At 38.1% G+C, this 20,831-nt stretch overlaps 2 protein-coding genes across 3 annotated transcripts in view; one reads left to right on the top strand and one right to left on the bottom strand.

Annotated features, from left to right (window-relative positions):
* The window catches only part of klhdc8b (kelch domain containing 8B), a 96,450-nt gene extending 82,381 nt beyond the window's left edge, over window positions 1-14,069 (top strand). Inside the window, exon 6 of the mRNA XM_066698196.1 lies at window positions 7,260-14,069. Within this exon, the coding sequence (XP_066554293.1) occupies window positions 7,260-7,456 (197 nt within the window). The 3' untranslated portion in view covers window positions 7,457-14,069. The remainder of the gene's footprint in view (window positions 1-7,259) is intronic.
* A 5-nt stretch (window positions 14,070-14,074) lies between these two features.
* Window positions 14,075-20,522, bottom strand: LOC136737515 (uncharacterized). Of its 2 annotated transcripts, XM_066698197.1 has the most exons (4): window positions 20,391-20,522; window positions 19,246-19,359; window positions 16,964-17,041; window positions 14,075-16,841 (listed from the first exon to the last, which is right to left on the bottom strand). In XM_066698197.1, exons 1-4 carry the CDS (start codon window positions 20,496-20,498, stop codon window positions 16,410-16,412), a joined length of 732 nt encoding a protein of 243 aa, XP_066554294.1. In that variant the 5' UTR covers window positions 20,499-20,522; the 3' UTR covers window positions 14,075-16,409. The 2 variants fall into 2 exon arrangements, with proteins under 2 accessions (XP_066554294.1, XP_066554295.1); XM_066698198.1 differs by lacking the exon at window positions 19,246-19,359.
* Between the last annotated feature and the right edge of the window lie 309 nt (window positions 20,523-20,831).

Here is a 20,831-nt window from a genome sequence, read left to right as displayed (position 1 = left end):
CCTTTGTAGTTCTATTTTTATCTCCACAATCAGCGACACTTCATTGTGCAGTAATTTTCTCAGTTAGGTGGTGAATCAGAACTTGGTTACTTGATTGTACGTACAGTGTTCCTCCAGGTGACCTTCAACACAATAACATGTGGTGCGATGTGCTGGTCAAGATGTTCAAAGCATACCAACACTGACACCTGAGGAAATAGGAATTAGGAGAGGCAGAATGTGTGTATGGGTTTCAGAGGGAAGCTTCCTGTGTTGGAGCAGGTTTGTGAGGTTATGAGACTGGTAGATTGAATTCCTATGCTGTACGATTGTAGCAACAATCCAGATGGTGATTGTTAGGGTGGAGGACACCTTTGAATGGCATTAGTGGAGCTGTAAACTGCACTGGGATTACAGAGAATAGGTTTTTGGATGTTACATTTTGCACACATTCCAACATGGCAGCACAAGCACTCACATGGTTTGATTGGGCTTCTGGTAGACTACAGCATAGTACTTACAACATTTCCCAGACTCTTGCTCAATGATGTGCTATTCTATGTGCTATTGCTGCTAACAGTCTTCATGCAAAAATGGGTGCTTGGTAAGGACCCGGTATGGTTTTAAAGCAAAGATGAATCACTGTTGAACAACATTTGGTATGCCATTAATTGTCCAAATAGCCTTGAGTTAATTATATGCAATTACAATCAGGCATGATACATTAGACCAGCTTCCCTTCCTTCAAAGACATGTATCATTAAAGCAGGCCAGCATGTGTCTGCATTGGAGATAACAGCAACTAGGCTGGGCTGTAGTAATCATATTCTTTTGAATAATGGCAGTGGAATGAGAAATGATCAGAATGGTTCTGTTCATTTGAGAGAAAGATGGATTCCTTTGAAAAATCCATCAATTTTATAACTTCATTGAAATTGAACAGCAATTTAGATTTTATGGCATACAATTAGAAATCCATCCTTTTAAATAGCCTCAACTGCTCAGAACATTTTTTCTTATAATGTCAGGATTATTAGCATTAAAATGATTGTGTAGCCTCTCTACATGTGGCTTGTCCATTATATTACAGGCATCACTCATTATGTCACAGTAGCCCTGCAGAAAAAACGTAACAATATCTATGTGTGCACAAATACAATCCTTAAACAACAGGTTTAACATAACATATGTAATTTGTTTTAATACAAAAGCTTGGTAGTGTGTTATAGGAGGGATGCACAAGTTCTGGCCATCCACAGCATCAAAGCTACTGTTTTTTTTCACCTTGAGTTCCCATCTCTTTAAATTGAACAGTGTTCAGAAGTGCATCTCCCCTATAAGATGACAGCAAAGAAACAAGAGCCATGTAGTCATGTGTATCATTATCTATCTATCATTATCCCATGGAGCCTAAATATTGGATCTCCCTCACCTCTTGGTTTACTCACTCCCCCAAAATAATTTAGTTTAAAACCCAGCTGAGCGCTTTTCTATTTATTTTTCTCTGAGTGAATAAAAGCCTCTTATTATTCATAGTCTTCGATGTGTGAAAGCTGGTGAAAGGATTCCTTTATACAGAGACTGTGACTCTCACCGTATTGAAAGTCTCTCTCTCTCATGGGTGACCCTTTTATTCTCAATTGAGTGGTAAAGCCCAACTGCAAGGTTAAGATGGAATTAAATATATATATATATATATATATATGAGGTTGGGGGGGCGGGCAGGTATTGAAAACTGTGGAGCAGCATCTGGTCTGCTTTGTCATAAATAATTAATTAAACACATATGAGCGAGATTAAATTCTCCACAGCTTCTAAAATCTTCCCAGAATTAATTAACTCTGCTATTAGTTTTATTAAAATCATGTTCCGAGTTACTGAACCATGTCCCTCCTCAACAGCCATTTATCAGTCCAGCTGCTTGCTGGATTTGACAGCTGCTTTTTGTCTTTATTTCCTTTCTCTATATTTCTGGTAGTGGAGGAACCTAGCATGGAGTAAGTTCTCTTTATTGGCAAAAGCCCTGAAATAAATGGGCCATCAGCTGATAATATGGATGCAGTACCATTTATTTCTGTTCCTGTTAAAACTTCCCCCTACTTTATAGCAAAATATATATTATAATTATATATATATATATATATATATAATATAAAATATATATAATCATCATCACTCTATATCAATTCAGTGCTGGATGAAGGCCTCCCCAAGATGTTTGCTTTGATCTTCAGCTTCTCTTTTCTATGTCACGCCTGCAAAGTTTATTATTTAATCTTCCCATCTTGTATATGGTCGTCTTCTAGGTGTGTTTTCATCTCTTGGGATCCATTTGATAGCTTCCTTTGCAAGAACAGATCAAATATGTACATTTGGCCCACTGCCATTGTAACATTTTCACTCTTTTGATTATGTAAAATGTGTTTGTTCTTGAATCCATTTATTAATTTTTCTATCTCTTCTTGTTATTCTAAGCATACATCTTTCCCAGCTTCTTTGTGTTTCCTGCAGTTTCTGTATCATTTTTGCATTTAGTGACCAGGTTTCAAAGTGAGCACTGTTTGTATGCATTGAGCAAATACTTTTCTCTTAAAGCAAAAGGGTAGATTTGCTTTCAACAGCGTGCTGTTTCTTCCAAATTGCACTCCATTTTCTACTGTATATATATCAGAATTGTCATTTGTCAGTTTAGATATATTATTCTCCTTTTATGTTTTCCATTTCAAAACTGTTTCACAGTCGAGATGGTTTTGGCAGTGCATTTATGATACAGCAATAGTCAATCCACTGCGGGATCTGAAATGTACGGCCAAAACTGTACTTTGCTGCTATTCCACAGGATAAAACTCATGTTTGTTTGATTCATACATTTTTCAGATCTGTTTGTCTGACTATAGTCTGAGTATAAATATACCCACAAAAGACATAACAATAATAATTTATTCTGCAAACCGCTGCTGTTTAGATGAATAATTGGTCAGTATGAGTGCGGTAGTGATAAGCCATTAGGAAAGTGGAGGCACAAGGAATTGGCCAAGCCTCTGCTTAAGCACTTTGTTCTTGAAATAAATTAATATAACAATAGTTCCCCCAACTGGATGCCTCATTCTGCAAAGTATATCATTTGCAGAGTCTCCATGGAAACCAGACCAAGTTAACAAAAGTAGTGGGTGATTAATAATGACAAAAGCTGAATACCAGAGGTAAACTTGTGCTCATGCCAGTATTCTTTATCATTCTGGCCTCCTTCAGGGCAGTGTTCCCTGTGGCGTGCCATGTCTGTGTGTTTTTCTTGTCCTTTGCTGTTTACTCAGCTCTAAAGTACAATGCAGCCACCAGTGTTGATTTTGCAGATATGTGGGTACTCTCCAAAACTAAAACCAAGGAGAACTAGACTGGATTATCATTGATAGAGAAGAACCTGTTTTGTAGGGTAAATTTAAATTGTCTCTCACCTTTCCCTTTTTTTAATTGTTCTTTATTCTTTCATTCTTTTTCGGTTTTATGCTGAGAAGTTTCTCAGTCTTACCTTGCTACGCGAATTTGTTTTTTTCATCAGGAGAAACTGTAACGCTTTACAATAATGGCAGCAAATTAGTAAGAAATTAACATAGGAAAACCACAGGAATAACCCGTGAGTGTCTCATCTGCTCCCTCTCAGCGTTGATGTGGATCACGTGTATGAGCCGTGACCCCAACCCTGACCTGCAGCCCTATCCCTAACCTTTGACTGTTATATGGGTGAGCAGCAAGTAAACTCACAGGAAGTGCATGGCAATAGTCTTTCATAAATGCAGGACTCTTCTGAGCTCAGCTCTAGCTGTCAATGGCATGGAGCCGGCCAGTCCAGCTGCTGCCTAAAGACCTGGGCTGACTAGGTGGCAACAATTCAATACCATGTCCAAAAATATGACTAATACCTGTCCCTGTCTAATTACAGCTTTGTTTTGAGGAAAGTGAGGCAGTGTGGTCTTTCCTTCCCTCCCACGGCCCATAATAACAACAGGCCTCCACAGAGAAAGGCTGCCATGACGATGGTGACAGCATTGGGGTTATTTTTGACTCTCATTTTTTTTCTCTCTGAAAGTGGACTGGTCTCCCCGGAGTGTCCTTCGGTGTGAGGTCAGCGAACACTGAATGTTGTCCACCTGTCATGCTGACAAGAGAGAAAAACCTCCCAATGATATTTATCACCGGAATGCATTGATGCTCCAGTAAACCATGCCATCAGAGTCGCTCCACTGTTTCCAATTAGCTGTTTGAGCGATTAGTTATTGCTTGACCTTTTATGTTGATTATATTCAAATGCCTTTTTGGGCCAAGTGACAGATTAAAAAAAAAAAAAAAGTGAATGACAATTGCCTTAAAGGAATTCTAATCATACTCTAATGATTCGGAACATAAAGGGTGTAACTGGGAGGTTTGGCAGTCAACAATGTAGGCAGTCTTTAAGTTGATTAGCGCACATGCCATAATCTAGTTAAAGAAATTGATGACTTGTATGTTTCATCTAGTGTTTTAGTGAAGACTGTATTGTCTTGGGTTTGAGTGAAGCAAGACAGGATGTTTTCTTGAAAATAAGGATTTCTGTATTCCGACAATATATGTGGCCATTTTGTTCAGCAGTTTTCTGAATTATTTTCACCCATCTAGATGTACAATATAAATGTAAATCATATAACACTAAAGACTGCACTCTGATTGCAAGGATGTTTTCTAAGTAATGGTTATAGACTGAAAAGTCAATATGCAAGTAACTGCTTACCAAAGCCATACTTTGATGAAAAAATGACTTGAGCAAAAACAATTACTTTTCAATCTCCATAGCTGCATGCCTGTCATAAAGCAGCTGACACTTGACTACGTAAGCAATCAGAGGTTGTATCCCTGTACTTCAGTTTGTTCTCAATTGTAGAAAACAATAACAACTCCATCTCTTATTTGATTAAAGTTTCTACCATGGAAACCAGAGAGAGGTTTTTTTTTGTGATGAAATAAACTGAAAAGTGGTGGTGAATCTTCAACATTGGCTGAACAGTGGCATTTGTAAAATTGATTTTATGCAGCGCATTATTGTTGATGCAATACAAAAAAAAATATATTCTCCAACATTCTCCACAGTGGCTGTGAAAATATTACAATTGTAATTAAACAAATCTTTAAGTTAACCCTTTGAGGTAAATATTTATCTAATTTATATGTAATTAATGGGCTACCAGGTTATGGTAGGCAAAATTCAATGTTAGACTTTATTGGTCCTATAGTCTAGCAGGGCAAAATCAACTGCCTAGATCGTGGAGCCAAAGGATGTAACAAGCAGAAGAGGAGGGAATTTATTGACCGTGCAGGGGGTCTATTGGCAGCTCTGATCAAATTGATCACGAAATCTGATGCATGACGCACGCAATCATTCCCATAATCTCTTTTACTAAGTCTCAACTTAGTAACAATTTTCTGGGCTGAAGCAAGCAGAGTTTAGCATGTGTTTGCAGTACAATTTCAGGTGTTTAGGATTCCAGTTCGACAGTATAATCCCACACCATGTGGATTGCCTCTTAAGCCAGCAATGTAATACCTGTTGATACTGTAAAACTGTTGCTGTTAAAGCCGATATAATATGTTTTTGTAGGACAGGCTTGTGTGTTTAGAAGTTCCACAAGAGACTTCTGCAAGAAAAGTTGCTATTAATCATAAGCGTCCAGATATCTTTTATCTGTCTTCCTTGTTAAGAGGTGCATTAACATCATCATGTGTTTTTGAAAATCTGACCCATCACGGGCTGTCCCACAGAAACTGCCAGCCACCGAAGAGGAGCGATTGTATTCCAAGTGCACGATGAACACACTTACTCCTCTGTAGGATTATGAATCCGTGTGGGTGATTGGTTTGTTTGGGACAGTATGTTGGTGGTGGTGGTGGTAATTATTAAAAGATCAGAAATAAAGCAGATTTGTGTGTGTGTTCCTCAATGCATGCATTCTATAATTGAGTATTGTAGGATGATTTTCTGTTCCCCTATGACCAATATACCTTATTTTTATAGGTCAGACTATCCCTATAGTTAGTTTTTTCCACTTTGTTTAAAGAAGAATGTATCCTTACAAATCTGGGCAATGACATCAGGGAATTATTGTCAATTGATGCATTTCATTTGGAAAACTGGGTGAGAAATACTCTTAACTGCAAATGAGGCTGCCTGGCCTGCCTGTGTTTACACCCAAATGTACGGCATTAATAATACAGAAGACGCTGTTGCTGTCGGTTGAGCTCGCAAGGGCAATGTGATGATTAAAGTGTATCAGCAATCGGATTACAAATCTGTGTACAAACATAGTGCTGGTGCAACCTTCTGTTAGATTATCTGGAGGAAAGTGTGTCAGTTCACACTTCTCTGGCTCTCACTGTAATGCTCAGTGTGATTCATCATCAGTTTTGCATTCATATATGGGGGTCTGTCTTGTCATCCTAAACAGTCTCACACCCCAGATGCAGTCTTCCAGATGGCTTCCTGCAATCAGAGATGTTTAATCTAAATGGGAATAGCCAGCACTGAGAAAAGAGAGTCTTGTGGGGAAGCGTTTTTATCTGCCCCTTCAATTTAGTTACCTTAAATAAGAGGAGAAGGGTTGCACATTGGGGTTTATAGGTAAAGCCTCTCAAAACTCCAAACAATCATTTTAATAATTTAAAACTGATAATTTGAATACAGTGATCTAGTTTTCATAAGAACATGAGCAAACCTTTTCAAACAAGTGATACAATTCCACTTTTTTATTTTTTTATTCGCTGATTTTCACGTGTCATGTTACTTGTGGGAATACCAATTCTGTTGTGTAAGTGACAGAAGAACAGAGAAGGGGTTTTCCATAAGTTAAAAGAATTTGATTGGCTTAGTAACCATAAATTAAGCAGTGATTGGGCAGACACAGTAGACTGATGGTGAAAACTAATTAAGCATTACCTCCTGTTGTTTTTATGTTTTGTTTATTTACCCTCGACTTCTCATAGTCTTGTACCAGGAAGATTAGAGATACAGGCCATGTGCTGTTGAAATAGATTAATACAAATTTGAGGTGGTTTCAATGCGAGGAATGTAAATGTAAATGTTCTAATCACTGCTATAAAGTGGTATAATCACTACTATAAAGTTTTATAAATGCCTGCTTATAATAGACTCTATTAGCCTATTTGTGATTTACTGAATAGCTGTGCTACTCGAGGGAGCTACCCAGAGATATCCCTACTTCCCTCTCCTGACTGCTTTGTTTGTGTTTGTGCAGGGAACCAGCCATCACCCTTGTCCTCAGTGGAGAGCTACAACCCTGTAAAGAAGCGCTGGGAGTACTTGGCCCCTCTCCCCAGCCCGCGCTGCTCCTGTGCCGGCCTGCAGACCTCACATATGCTCTTCCTCATCGGAGGGGTGTCCCAGGGCCCCAGCAATGCCGTGGAGGCCCTCTGTGTGCGAGAGAGCGTCTGAATGTGAAACAACGAGACAGCAGCTCAGTTTCACTTGAAGAATAACCAGTCAACCGTCCCACTTCCACCCCACACAACACAACAGGCACACGACCACCTTACCTGACTCGTTCTTCTCTACCAAAGACTTACTACAAGTCAAAAACAAAAGAAGAGATTAACATACAGTGTCTACCTTTGTTTTGTTTGGAACATTCACAAGAAATTTGGAATCTGCTGGAATCAAGGTCTGATCAAGGAACTTGAAAGAGTAAAGAAACAAAACAAGGATTTTTAGAGTTGTTAAAATCACAACAGGGTATTCTTACAAAAGGAATCTTGGGCCATATTTACAAAGAATTGTAAATTGCAGTTTTTGTTTGCTTGTTGGAAAACCAACAACATTATGGAACTAAGCAGAAACACCACTGTCTATATTATTGGATAAATTATACATTAAAATCCTTCACTAATTGAGCATTTTGGAAAAGAGGAACAGTTCTATAATGGTGATAGTTGTGGGCAAAAGCAAATAAGTCCTTATATTCGAACAATAGGCATTTTTAGATACCGGTAGCTTAAAACATTTGATAGGGGGACTCAGAAGTGCTATCTATTTCTATGATGCTTCAAAAAGTGACCTCAGAAACTACTTTCTGTAAAGCAAAACTCTATTACATTTTAACTAATTTACACTGAAAACTCAGTTCTTTCTTAGAACTCTAAACCAGGTTTAATCTGTGGTTTAGTAGTGACCACTTTAAAGCTTTTTCTGCCTACCACATTTTTCATACTTTAACCAATGGGTTAAATCTGACTAACAACTTTTCTTCCATCATCAAGGAAGAGCAGGTTTAAAACATCTGGACTGGATTAAGCAAGCTATTGAGAAAACAAGGTTACTTTAGGCCATTTAGGCCATAGAACACAGTCAATTTTTCAGGACCTATTTCTAGAATGAGAAATATAATGGTCATATTTCCTCCAATAAGTACGTCCCATCCCCCAGCTTCTTGGGACGGCATGATGGCTTGAGTCTGAAGGAGTTGTGAAACAAATTATGGATCTTCAGACAAAGAACCTTATTGACGATGCTTGGTTTAACAAGCCGTCACTCAATCTGATGGGCTGTCATGAAAATCAATGTCCCATTTGACAGGCTCCCTCACCATTCTGCAGATCTGGGATGAAACACTCAAAGTAAAGTGGGGAAAAGCCCCTCAAGTAAAGTGCACTGCTATTGCCATGTAAGCAGGATGGTTGAAGAAACCAGACATTTTTGTTGTGGGAAACAGAGAAACAACTGTAGTCTTCTTGGCGGTTTCAATGGCCATGTAAGACAGTACTGTTATATCCCTGAAAGGGATTTCCCTTTGTTTCCCCATCAGTAGCTGTGCTCTGTAATACTTGGATTAGCTGCGGCTGACATAACAATTGAACTGAGTCTAGCCCTTGGACTGCAACCACAGGAGCATTGCAAATATTTCACTGGACAGCAGTGGAGGGTCTGATCTGAGCTCCTGAAGGACTCCATGATGAATAGCAACAACAAAACAGATTAAAGGATCAACAGCAAGACTCCTATTTACAGTGAAACTGCAGGGTTGCCCAAGATAGTGACCTGGTTCTGTTTTGATTATGGCTATTCTGAGCTTCTGAACAAGGGAAAAATTGCTTCTCATGTGTGTATAGTGTAGAAAACTTTTTTCTCCATCCAAAGCCCCAATTATCTAGGTGTCTGGAGGATCATGAATACATTCTCTTCTTTACCTAAGACACATTCTAAAGTAGTCATTCAGTCTTATTGGAGGCAACTTTAAAGATAATTTTGAAAACTAGCTGACAAATGCAGCCAGAACAAAAATTTGGTTTTGAATTAGTTTTGCATGAATGAGTTTCCAGTTATTTTAGCAATGTCAACTGAGAGTGATTTATTTTTACTGGTTAGGAAATTAATCTCTTCAATTGCCGTATTTGTTGAATCTGCCATTTGTGTCAGAAAACTCTCAGACCTGACACAGGTTTCTTTTCTCTATTCTATTTATGATTATTAAAACATATTTTGTAAGAGATAATAAACAGCAAATTACCTTTTTCATATGTTTTTTAACCTAGTCACCTTCAGTGCTTTTAAGTTTTTAATGGATGTGGCTTAGCTGCCCTTGATCTTCTGCATTTCTATACCAGCACCAAGTTAATTAACTAGTTTTTCATAAATTATTCTTCTACTGGAGAGCTAAATTACACCCAATTCACAGCGTTCTCCCCCTCACTAAAATCTGAATAACTGAATAATTGTTTCATGCAATGCTGACAAAGTAACTCTGTGATTTCTCAGTGACTAATTATCATTCAGAGATTGTAGTTTGTATTGTTCCCAGCCCAGGAAAAAGTTAAGAGCTCCAGGTCCTAGTAATTAAAGTATGTACTGTATGTTGTGCTAATGCAGTTGGAATTAATTGTGGTACATATCACCCACAATGCTAAGACAGTTGCACAAACAGACATACACCAGGATTAGTGATGTTGCTCAGCTGTCCCATTGATGTAAACTACTGCCTTTCTTTGGCTACACACGACTTGATTTACAGATATAAAAACAGCCTCCAGTTTTTCAGTGATTTTTGTTCTATATATCTGTCAGTACACCAGCTGTTACATACAACTGAAAGGCCTATAACTGCTATAACCACTCTCTATCCCAGCTGGAAAATTCAGGAAATACACATCAGACTGTTTTGTTTTTTTAGGCCAGCACAAACGATGTAACAAAATGGTATGTGCTTGATAAGGCTAAAGATTTAATTACTCCTTTGATAGTGACTAATGTTTTTATTGTTGTTTTTCTTCATGGCCTTGTGGTACAGTATACTTTATTCTTTTAGAATTCCAGCAAATGCTAATGTTGACTTCTGTGATGTTTCCATCGATCCTATTATGAGCTTTATGAAAGTCCTGTGAATAGGGAATTTACCCAGTGAATTAGCAAAATGATTCCTCCTCAGCTGGTTATCTGAAATGATCTTGCAGATTTCAAATTATAACTAGTGCTTCACCAAAATGTTACCTGCTTCCATTTGTAAATGGAGGAACAGTGTTATTTAACGCATTCTTACCAGCAATTGCTTGTTCTGTTATGAAACGTTGACAGTGGTTTTTCAGATACTGTTGCTCAAAGCTGGAGACATCTGAGTGGGACCTGGGTGGTCAGTGTATCAGTATCCTTTCCTTTCAGAAACCTACAGAGTTATGCCTGATTTGTTCAAAACATTTGCATGGGAAACACAAAATGGAAACAATTTCTCCTGACAAATTAATGTTTTATAGTTTGCTTAATTTAAATCCCTGAATATCTGATAATAAGTGGGGTGGGGGGGTAGGTTGTTAAGTAGTGAGATTCATATGAAAAGCAACACAAATGTGCAGGGATTGCCAGACTTTATATCCCCTTGATTTAACTGAACATTATTGCTATTAGGGGACCTTCATGAAATAAATATGTGATCTCCAAAGGAAGGCTTTACATTAGTAAAGCCAGGTAAAGCAGTCTTAAATAGCTGCCTGATATATTCTACACAACGCTGTAATCTTTCCCAGAGGTGATGGCCCATTTTGGGTGGGGGCAGTTTCAATTTTCTGTAGTGTCCTTTCACCTTCCAAGTATAAAATTACGTACTAGTCAAATCTAGTAAGTCAACATTACTTTAAAACAATCTTGATTCTATGACCAAGAAATCAAAACTTTGACCTAGCAGTGAATTGCAAACTACAAACCTGTACCCTATCATGTTTTTATTTATGAGTAGTAGAAACTGGTCTCTGACAATATATGTAACTGCAAAAGTCTATAATTTAGCAATTTAGTCCCTGGCAGGTACATTTTCAGTTCCTCTTGGCCTACATAGCAGCAAAACAGAGCTTGACACAAAGGTATGTGATTGAATATTTTTTTGTTTCTGGTGTGAATTATAATCATAGTACAAAATGTATATTTTATCTGTTTCTTTAGTAATATGTAGGTACCATGCAAAAAATGTGACCACTGTATACACACACACACATTTTATGATATAAGATGGCTTATATCAACTCTGTTCTGTGCAGATGTGAGGAGAGAGAATTGATTTATTTTTCTCGTCTTCAGTGCTGTGTGTCAGTAATAAGTAAATTGGTGAGAACATTCCTGCTGAGACAATGTGAAAATGGAGGTCTAAAAATGCAGTGTTCCTATTATGAAATTGACCACTGTGTTCTGATGACTATTAATGTTTCTCTGTTCAAGGCAAATCTTGTTTATTACTTTGCGAGGTAGCATAGGAAAGCTGAAACAGAATTGCATAGTTCTATTTTTTTACATAGTAATTTATTTTGTCTGTAGCTTGTGTTGCAAATGCAAGTAAAATGCATCAAGGGTGATAAGAAAAAAGCATTCAGTGCTTCTATTAATGATTGAGCAGCCACTGTACACTCATTTAGTAGAGCCGGCACAGGAAGAACACATAGGACAAATGGCTATTTTGTGACTTCTCAGTGAGGTCTCTTCAGTATGATAACAGTGTCTCTAGTGAGTATTATAAAAACCAGTGTCGTACAAGTAGTGATCTGGAATCATTTAGTTTTCCTTTGTACTCATAATGTGAACTTTTGCCAAAACAAAAGCACAGCAATGTAAGCCTTAAATAATACAAAGGGAGACTGCAGTATTTTTAACAAGCGTTCCTGAGTTCCTCCAGTGATTGAGCAGTTTCAGTTCTATTTAGCAATTAGCTTGTAAAAGCAGGCAGTGAGGCTGGGTAATTACCTCCTACAGCACAGGCCTGTGGCATCAAACCAACCAGTAAGATGTTCTGATTGCTTTTGCAATGAGCTCCCTGCAAATCTGTCAGCCAGTCAGGAGTGGGAGTGGTGAAGTAAGCTCTAAAATGTCAGAATGGACTCAGGTTTGGTTCTCAAAGGAAACATACCACATTGTTACCTTTCTCAACCATTTTAAATGTGTGCCCTGTTGAAAACATCCATTTATTGTCTTGGGGAGCACTGAGGTAGCCTACAGCTTAAATCCTCAATGGGTCGATTCCACAGTGTAAACTGCAAAGATTTGATGAAGTATGCCATTAACACTTGCCACATAAGATGAGAAACAGTGAGACAGTTTCACCTCTCTTGCAATCTTGTGTCGATGTTATGCGCATTTCAGGACTTCTGATTTAAGTAATATTCCCTAACATTTAATAGTAATAACCATTTTTGAGGACTGTGGCCATGGGAGGCATGAAAAGGGAGAACCCACCTATCCAGGGTAAGCTTTCAGTCTGTCCTTGGCCCTTTATCGAGAGTCTCCAGTTCCTAGCTCTTAGCAACAGAAGAATCAGGTAATGCCTGTGGCCTTCACACCCTGTGCCCTTCAGAGGGTGGGCTTGGCCATTGTGCAACTGTGCTTTAGGCTCCTTAATTGTGATGAAACACAGTCTTGGAATCAAGGCTCAACTGAAAAGGTTGCACCCCTCGTGCTTTTCTCTCAGTATTCAAAACCACCCAGACCCACTTTGAAGAACTAGAAAATCTAAAAAAAAGAGGCACTTGCTAAAAACTCAACTCGTGCTTTTTGTTAGTAACATGCTCATATTAATATTATTATTATTATTATTATCGGTATCTGAAATAAAGAATCTTGATACGTGTAGTAAAACCAGATTATTTCAAACAGAATAGTGTACTGCATTCACAGTATATATATATATATATATATATATATATATATATATATATATATATATATGAATTTGTTTTATCCTCACTGCTGTTCTTTCTGTTTGTATTTGAAGAGTCTGTTACAGTTTCTTCACGTGGTTTGTGTAAAGTGGATTTGGCCCTTGTTTGTGAGGTGACCATTTACATAGTATTGATCCAGACGCACACCAGAGACCAGTGAACATTTGCACCAGTCTCCAGATCTAGCAGAATAGTGGGGTGATTGATCTCTCTAGCAGTGCACTGTCAGAAGCAGTAAGTAAAGAAATGTGGGCTTTGCAAACATATTAATTAACCTGCTGATTGCCCATACTCAATGACATTGAACATGGTGTGAGTGAGTGAGCCAGTCCTGGATTTCCAGTGACACAGTTAATTAGCTCCCATGCCAGGACCCAGGTATTTGAAAAAGCTTGGATTGGATGACATGTGAATGGAAACCTCCAGAGACCTAATCTCAGAGAAGTGAGAAATCCACTCCCACAGACTGCCAGAAACGGGACATCTACAGTATCAGCACCCCTACACTCTTTTTGGCCTTGTCATGGATTTCATTCCGCATCAGCTTTGTGGGCTTGATCTCCCATCTAGCAAAGCCACAGTGGATCAATACCATGTGAGTCCTCTCTCCGTGATCACTCTCCCTGGTTAGATCCTGTCATGTGATGAGTCTCCCTGTGTTCCTGATTACTCCACTGGTGGTAGCTGCAAACTGTGAGGAGCAGTGCTGTGACACTGATGTGTGAATTCATTGTGAATTCTTTGTATTAGAAGGTGTGTATGTTACACAGAGTGAAGCTGACTTGGTAGTTCAGTGCCTATATTTGTGAGGTAGTGCCTCTATTCTGAACAATACAATAAAAAAGACTTTATTTGTTGTTTGATTCACTTGTTGTTTCATTTTATTACCTTTTCTTTTTTGTACATGAGGAAAGTGTGTACACACCTAGAACAGTTAGAAAAATAGCCATGGTGTATAATTGTATCTCCACAATGCAACTTATTTTTTCAGGCAGAGACAAAATCACATTTGGTTTGTTTCTGAGAAATCTGAAGATTCAAATAAAGTGACTCAATCTACATTAAGGGTACAAATTAGGGTTGGCTTGGGTTAAGGTTAGAATTCCCAGTAAACTTGGGCTTCCATTAAGGGAAACCAAATTTAGCAGAAGCCTTTAAATATATAACTAACAATATTTCCAAAACATGTTGATAGTTAATGTAAACAACCTTTTTTAGTTTTTCTCCCTAATACAATAAGTTACCGCTTGATGTTTATTAGGCCAATACACTGCCCAAGGGAATATACCTATTTTGTATTCATCACCTGTTATAGGAACAAATTCCTAGTAATCACAGAAAGATCCTCAAAGGGAAATCTGTCCTGTGCTGTATGAATATGAATCACTAATAAAATCTAGGGTGGCTTCTCCCACCACCAGCACAGACTGATCATACAGCTTGCTTATTAACAATGTAGCAAAAGCCAGGAATCCAATGACAGGGTCACTGTTGTTAGTCAGTTAATGAGAGTGACGCAAGCTTTTTATAATTCTGCCCTCACACACTGCTCATACCAACAGATTGTGTTTCAATACAATTAAATGGATATGCCATTTTAATTTCACTAATTGCCCCCAAAAAATTGATACTGATATTTAGTCTTGAATTATCAGGATTTATGATCATAAAGTTAGTCTAACTAATTAACTGGTATGCACTGCTATACATACATACAGAAAGTGTGCTGTTTCTATTCCAAATTTAGATTTCTTCTGAGCAAACTGTAGATGTAGACTTGCGAACAGAAATGTGTTTTAAGTGTGTGAATGTATCTACAGAGCGATGAGGAGTGAATGTTCTTATGGAATGAAGAATTGTTTGTTTCTCATGTGTTGCTGGTAAAGCTTGTCCCCTGGGCAAGTTGTTGATTTTTAAACAGGTCTTATCTTCATGGTAATGAGCAGATAAAAGGCAAAGCAGAACATATTAATCAAGCTTTGTCTGCCCTTCACTGTTAAAGTTCAGACCTAGACTGACAGGAATAAAAATATACTTACAGGGGGAATTCTGTGGCACACCTTAAAAATCATCATTATCTTCATTTATGATATAATCAAGACAAAAAGGTTTTAATTGTATGTAGTTTTTAGTTTTTTTGTATAATTATTTAATCTCAAACTGTTTTTAAAGGATTTACAAAAATATATTCAAGAACAGCAGCACAAAAAACAAGATCTTTGATTAGACAGGAAATATGCTTTCATTTTGATGGTGTTGTTTTACACTTGATTTTCACACATGACAGATCAAACTTAAGGTGGGGATGAATGTTGGTCTACATCCTTACACTTCCGTAGATGTTCCCTGGAGTGACTGAAGCAAGCTGGCAGCAGTAAAATCAAGTAACAACAACCAACAACAAATAACACATAACAACAAACAAACGACAAACAGCACCATTTACAAGAACGGATATACTACTACACCACACAATATAATGCAAAATAAGATTAAATAGTTACAATCCAGATTAAGATAAGTCTCTCACCGAAACTGATGCTAATTGCTGGGGCACTTATTTATGCCAAAGCAAATGATGGCTTATCAACTTCACTTGATTCTAAACTGTTGTGTTTTTATCTGTGTTCTTGTACATTATTGCGCATCTGCTCAAAGTATTTGTGAAACCTAATTCAGTAATGCTGAGGTTTAATTTTATTCTGCTGTTTTATGACCAGCCATTTAAATTTAGGGCCGCATAGTGCTGTCAAGCATCTCCTCTTTTGCCAGGGAGTAATTGAATGAATATATTATAAGCACAGCTTTTAATGACAATGATTTACTTGAAATGTGATCACTGGGATAATATAATGAGATGCAGCATCTGTTCTGTGTGAGGGTCCCTGCAGGGCACAGCAGGATCGGTGGAAATCATTGCAGCAATCCCATCTCAGCTCACCTCACATGGTAGCAATCTCAGAATAAACCTCACATTTTGACTGATGCAGAAACTGACATCTAGTTGTCTGTGGGTTATTTCTATCAGTAAATGAGGGGCAAAGGCAACCCGCCCCAATACTGGGGTTAGGTCAGAGAAGGTAAGTGAAGTTCACAGAAAAACTGTTCAAATATTGATCCGGTTTAAAAACTAATAAAAATAATCAGACCAATTTCAGAGTGGATGTTATATTTGGTAGATGTGGATGTTGTTTGTGTTGATTTTACTGTGCTACGTGCCACTTGAGGCAGTCAGACACTGAGATGGGGGCGAAGGATGTGTGGGGTCTCTTGGGACGCTCGTCTGTGTGCTCCAGCCTGCCGTTGATGTACGTGAAGGTGGCCTCTTTGTCCAGGGGTCCACTCACCACTCTGCCAGTCATCATGTCTGTGACCACACTGAGGTTGGGCTGGCAGTGACTGAAGGCGTGGCGGTAGGTGGTGCTATAGGCCTCTGTGGTGGGTGGCAGTCTGTGTGGGAGCTGGATCGAGCCCTGCACTGTGGTTGGCTGGGAGCACCAGAAAGAAGCACGATACGTAGTGAGGGGAGGGCCGGATTTAGCCAGCTCGTCCTTCAGGGGAGCCCAGGTGATCAGATCGGGATTGAACTTTGCACCTTCGGCCACTACAGTCTTCACTCTGTGTGACCCCTTACCCTTTTTGGTGGGGGGAGGGGAATATTGAAAAAAACAACTTAAGGTAAAAAAAAAACTACTTTGGTGCATTTTAGATGCAAGAGTTTACTGTTACAAGTCATCTCTGATAAACGCACACTTACCGTTTCAAAGTAGACCGCACTGCCCTGGAACACATGGCGGTTATCGTGCTTGGAGAAACTGTGCTTTCTCGGGTTTTCCTTCAACAAGACAGAAATGTGGCCATTAGTCATTTTTACAACCAGAAGACTCTGTCTTATGTTCTAGAGCACCCTCTAGTGCACATTATGGAAGGTAGTCTACATCAAAGAGCATCTTTATTGTTGCGCAGATGAATTTCAGAAAGTGGTGGCATTTACTTGATTAAAAAACTCAAATCAACGCCATTTATCACTCCTTAATCAGCCTATGTTAGGCTCTCAGTTCAGGATTGGGGTCTTAGTAGCTAACTCTTCACTATTCAATACATTGTAGTTATACCTCAGATATGTTAACAAAATATAATTTCTTAGTAGTAGTAATAGTAGTAGCATTTAAAATGCTGTTTAATAAATTTCTTTAGATAATGAATTGAAAAAAAAATGTCTTTGTTTTGCTTCGGGAAGAGTTAAGTCTGTAGAGCTTTTCCTTATTACTTATGCAAAATAGAGTGGTAAACTTAGTGTGGCAGAAACTCCTTCATGAATATGTTAATGATGAAACTTGAGAGAGAAGGTTAGAATACATTAAATAATTTCACATGTCAGATCTGTTGTTTAGTCTTATTTATTTACTTCACATATTCTGTATGTATTTTGTTTACCCCAGTAGGTACTGGCAGCCTGCCAAAATCATTTCAATTTGCTGAACCATCATCAGATTCATTTACTTTCAAATCCATAGTAAGTATTTTTCACCATATTCGTTTTAAACTGCTTCTTGCAGAAACAAGATTGATTAAGAAAAAATACAATAAAAAAAAGGTTTTAGCAACAGAAATACAGTTGAGCTTGCCCATTTTACACTACTGTATCAGTTGTGTATGTTCTTCTAATTCAGCTGCATGTGTCTTCTAATATGAAGCATTCCTCTTCGCTATGGTCTTGTAGTTACACCTGAATTAATATTTTCCTAGTTCAGAATAACTTTTAATAACCATTAATACGTTTCTTTCTTTATTAGATTTTTATTTTTTCAAATGTGGAATTTCAGCCACAGAAATCCTAGTTGAGGAAATTCCACAGAATGCTGCTGCACTGAAATACATAGCAAAATTTTCTGAATTGCTAAGAGGAATAGCTCAGCAGGGGAATGGCTGGTCCCATTGCTAATAATATATGTTGTCACAGAGCAGCAGATGTGCAATCAACTAATCGGCCAATCGAGGCTTTCTTTGTGGGGAATGAATAACGCCAACTTGTCCAGGAGAGTGATCATGCAAGTCTGAGAGGGATTAAAGTTTTCCTCTGAATGTGAATGTGACGACTAAATCCTGCCGAGCACTCCTGTAATTTTTGCACTTCATATAACAGTGCTTCCTTATGCTCCTGCTTACTTATACATTGTTAGATCTCTTGTTGGTTTACTGTGATTTCTCCTATGCTCCCTCCCTTTAGCTCATACCTAGGACTTAATTGCATCATGTCTGCACATCTTACCTCTTTGAACTAGGATGCATGCTTTGTATTTTATACAATTTATATTAACTGTACTAATTTCTTAATTGTACTTTGTATTAATGCTTAATTTTAATTTGGTTTTGAGTTGTACTGCTGCACTTTTCTGTAAACTGTGAGTCACTCTTGAATAGGATGCCCAGGATAATGGCATCTGACAATCAATCAATCAATAAAAGTACAGTCACACAGAGGCCTGCTAGAAGACAGACATTCTTAATGCAATTCTCAGCCATTACCATTATGTTAGATAATTTTAGTTACAAAGCCTATTGATGAACTGCATTTCTTCCCGTGTGTCTGTGTAAACAAGGTTACTGTCTCGCGGCCTTGCTGTGCTACGGTACTGTGCCATAGTGCAACCCTGATACTCAGAGGAACAGAGTCTGATAAATGTATTCGACTCTTCACCTTTGTATCGTGAAATTTGTTTTGTCTAAAATAAAGGTAAGATTCCCATGAAACTTCCATTGGCTTCCATTGGGGTTAGGGTTGCATTTCTCCTCAGTGCTTTGCTTCTTGACTGAAGTTAATTGTGTGTGGACTCACATTTTGCTCACATTGGGGTTCTGCATATTGTTAGAACCAATAACAAGCAGATATTACTAATGCAGTGCGATGGCACTGTAGTGCACTGTTTCAAAGTCAGTAGTGCTACCTTACTTTTATTATAATTTACAGTGACCACAAGGTGTGGCCCCAGTGTTTTGTCACAGCACCTTCCTTAAGAAGGAATGACAGGCACTTACTCTGAGCCTTTGTATCAGTCTTTCTGGGGGGTGGGGCCTGGCAGTTAGCCGGTACTCCTGTAGGAAGTCATTCCGGGATTTACTGCGGAAGTGTCCATGATATCCACTAGGAAACTAAAAGTTGAGAAGATTGTATGATGTCAGTAATAGTGGTCTTATGAAGCAACCTCTTATACATGCATTAAAAAGCAGGTATCCCCATCTCCCATCTATGACATTCTTCTGATGGTGAGACCAACATCATGCAGCCTGTAATGATGTAAGCAGGAGGCTGAGAAAAGTAAGCTTTATGAGCTGCTGGAATTTGCACAGCAGTGGTTTTAATTCAGTGAAAGGCATAGGTGTAATGCAATAGTAGAAGACAGTCAGTCATGCAAAAGGAAATTGGCTTTACACTTTTTTTTTGACTAATGAGGTCTATGGTTCGTCTTCATCATGATTAGGCTATTATTATTGTTTTTGATGTTGTTGTCATCAGTAATCATTATCATCAGCTCTGGGACTAAATGACCATCCTGCTGTATGTTTGCAGGTTAAAAAACAATATATCATCATCAGATTTGTTCATTTCTATGATTTATAATGTATTTTCAATCTCAGTGTTTCAACTGACTCTGTGTCTCCTTTGGCATTTACTCTGTAATTACACTCTCACCTCAATCTAACTCTGGGTACTTGTTGAGAGGACATGAGTAAACACAGTATATGAGTCAAATATTTGTATAAAGCCCCATTATTTAAATGCACGCAGGATACCAGAATTTGCAAGCAGACAATCGGATATTTAAACTGTCTAGCCTAGATGTATGAACTTATTACCCTCTGAAATGCTAAGCATAATGCACAATAAACCATGATATGAAAGTTATTCTTGCTGAGGTTCAAACATTGGCTAAACAACTATTTGTGTCTTATTTAGTAAACAGAAATGGTAGAAACAAATATAATAAATGAGTGTAATGTACTGAATAATTACAAAGTTCAATTCAGGCTATATTTTAGTATATTTTTACAGCAAACAGTAAAGTATATATATATATATATATATATATATATATATATATATATATATATATATATATATATATATATATATATATATATATATATAACATGATTATAAATCAATACAATAAAAACTTTACCCATGACCCAGTCACATTCGCCGGCATTGCTTTTGTCACAGGAGTCGAAGTTTCAAAACATAAAAGAAATGCAATGAAGTGCGCAGCTCGGCGGTGCAGTCTGCGCATCTGCGGCTCTGTTAGCGTGCGCTGCTGGCGGTTACCAGGCAATCGCGCATGGGGGCGGCTGTTAGCTGCCTCGGCTTTCTGATTGGACAGTTCATCTGTCAGTCACAACTGTGTTCTGAGGGACCGGCGCTGTAGTGTGAACACAGCAGCTTTGATCTTGCTTATTGTTACACACTTGTCTCAATAAACTGAAAATGTGTAAAGTATAGCAATGTAATTAAAAATACCCTTTTCCCAGTCGTCTGAATCGTGCATTGAAAGAAATTAAAACATTTACAAAGATGCCCAAAACAGAAAAAATACTTATTCTTGGCTTTCAGCTAAAAATATTGT

The sequence above is a fragment of the Amia ocellicauda genome, chromosome 3, assembly GCF_036373705.1.
Source record: "Amia ocellicauda isolate fAmiCal2 chromosome 3, fAmiCal2.hap1, whole genome shotgun sequence".
Taxonomy (NCBI): domain Eukaryota; kingdom Metazoa; phylum Chordata; class Actinopteri; order Amiiformes; family Amiidae; genus Amia; species Amia ocellicauda.
Note: the sequence above shows the minus strand (reverse complement) of the source record. Positions and strands in the feature narration are given on the sequence as shown.

What these genes read in the sequence shown, in the direction of transcription:
- LOC136737515 (XM_066698197.1), bottom strand. Translation starts at nt 20,498, where the DNA reads ATGCGCAGACTGCACCGCCGAGCTGCGCACTTCATTGCATTTCTTTTA. An exon ending in CGAATGTGACTGGGTCATGG is followed by an intron (nt 19,360 to 20,390) that starts GTAAAGTTTTTA and finishes CTCAACTTTTAG; the next exon opens with TTTCCTAGTGGATATCATGG. An exon ending in GTGCGGTCTACTTTGAAACG is followed by an intron (nt 16,842 to 16,963) that starts GTAAGTGTGCGT and finishes CCCACCAAAAAG; the next exon opens with GGTAAGGGGTCACACAGAGT.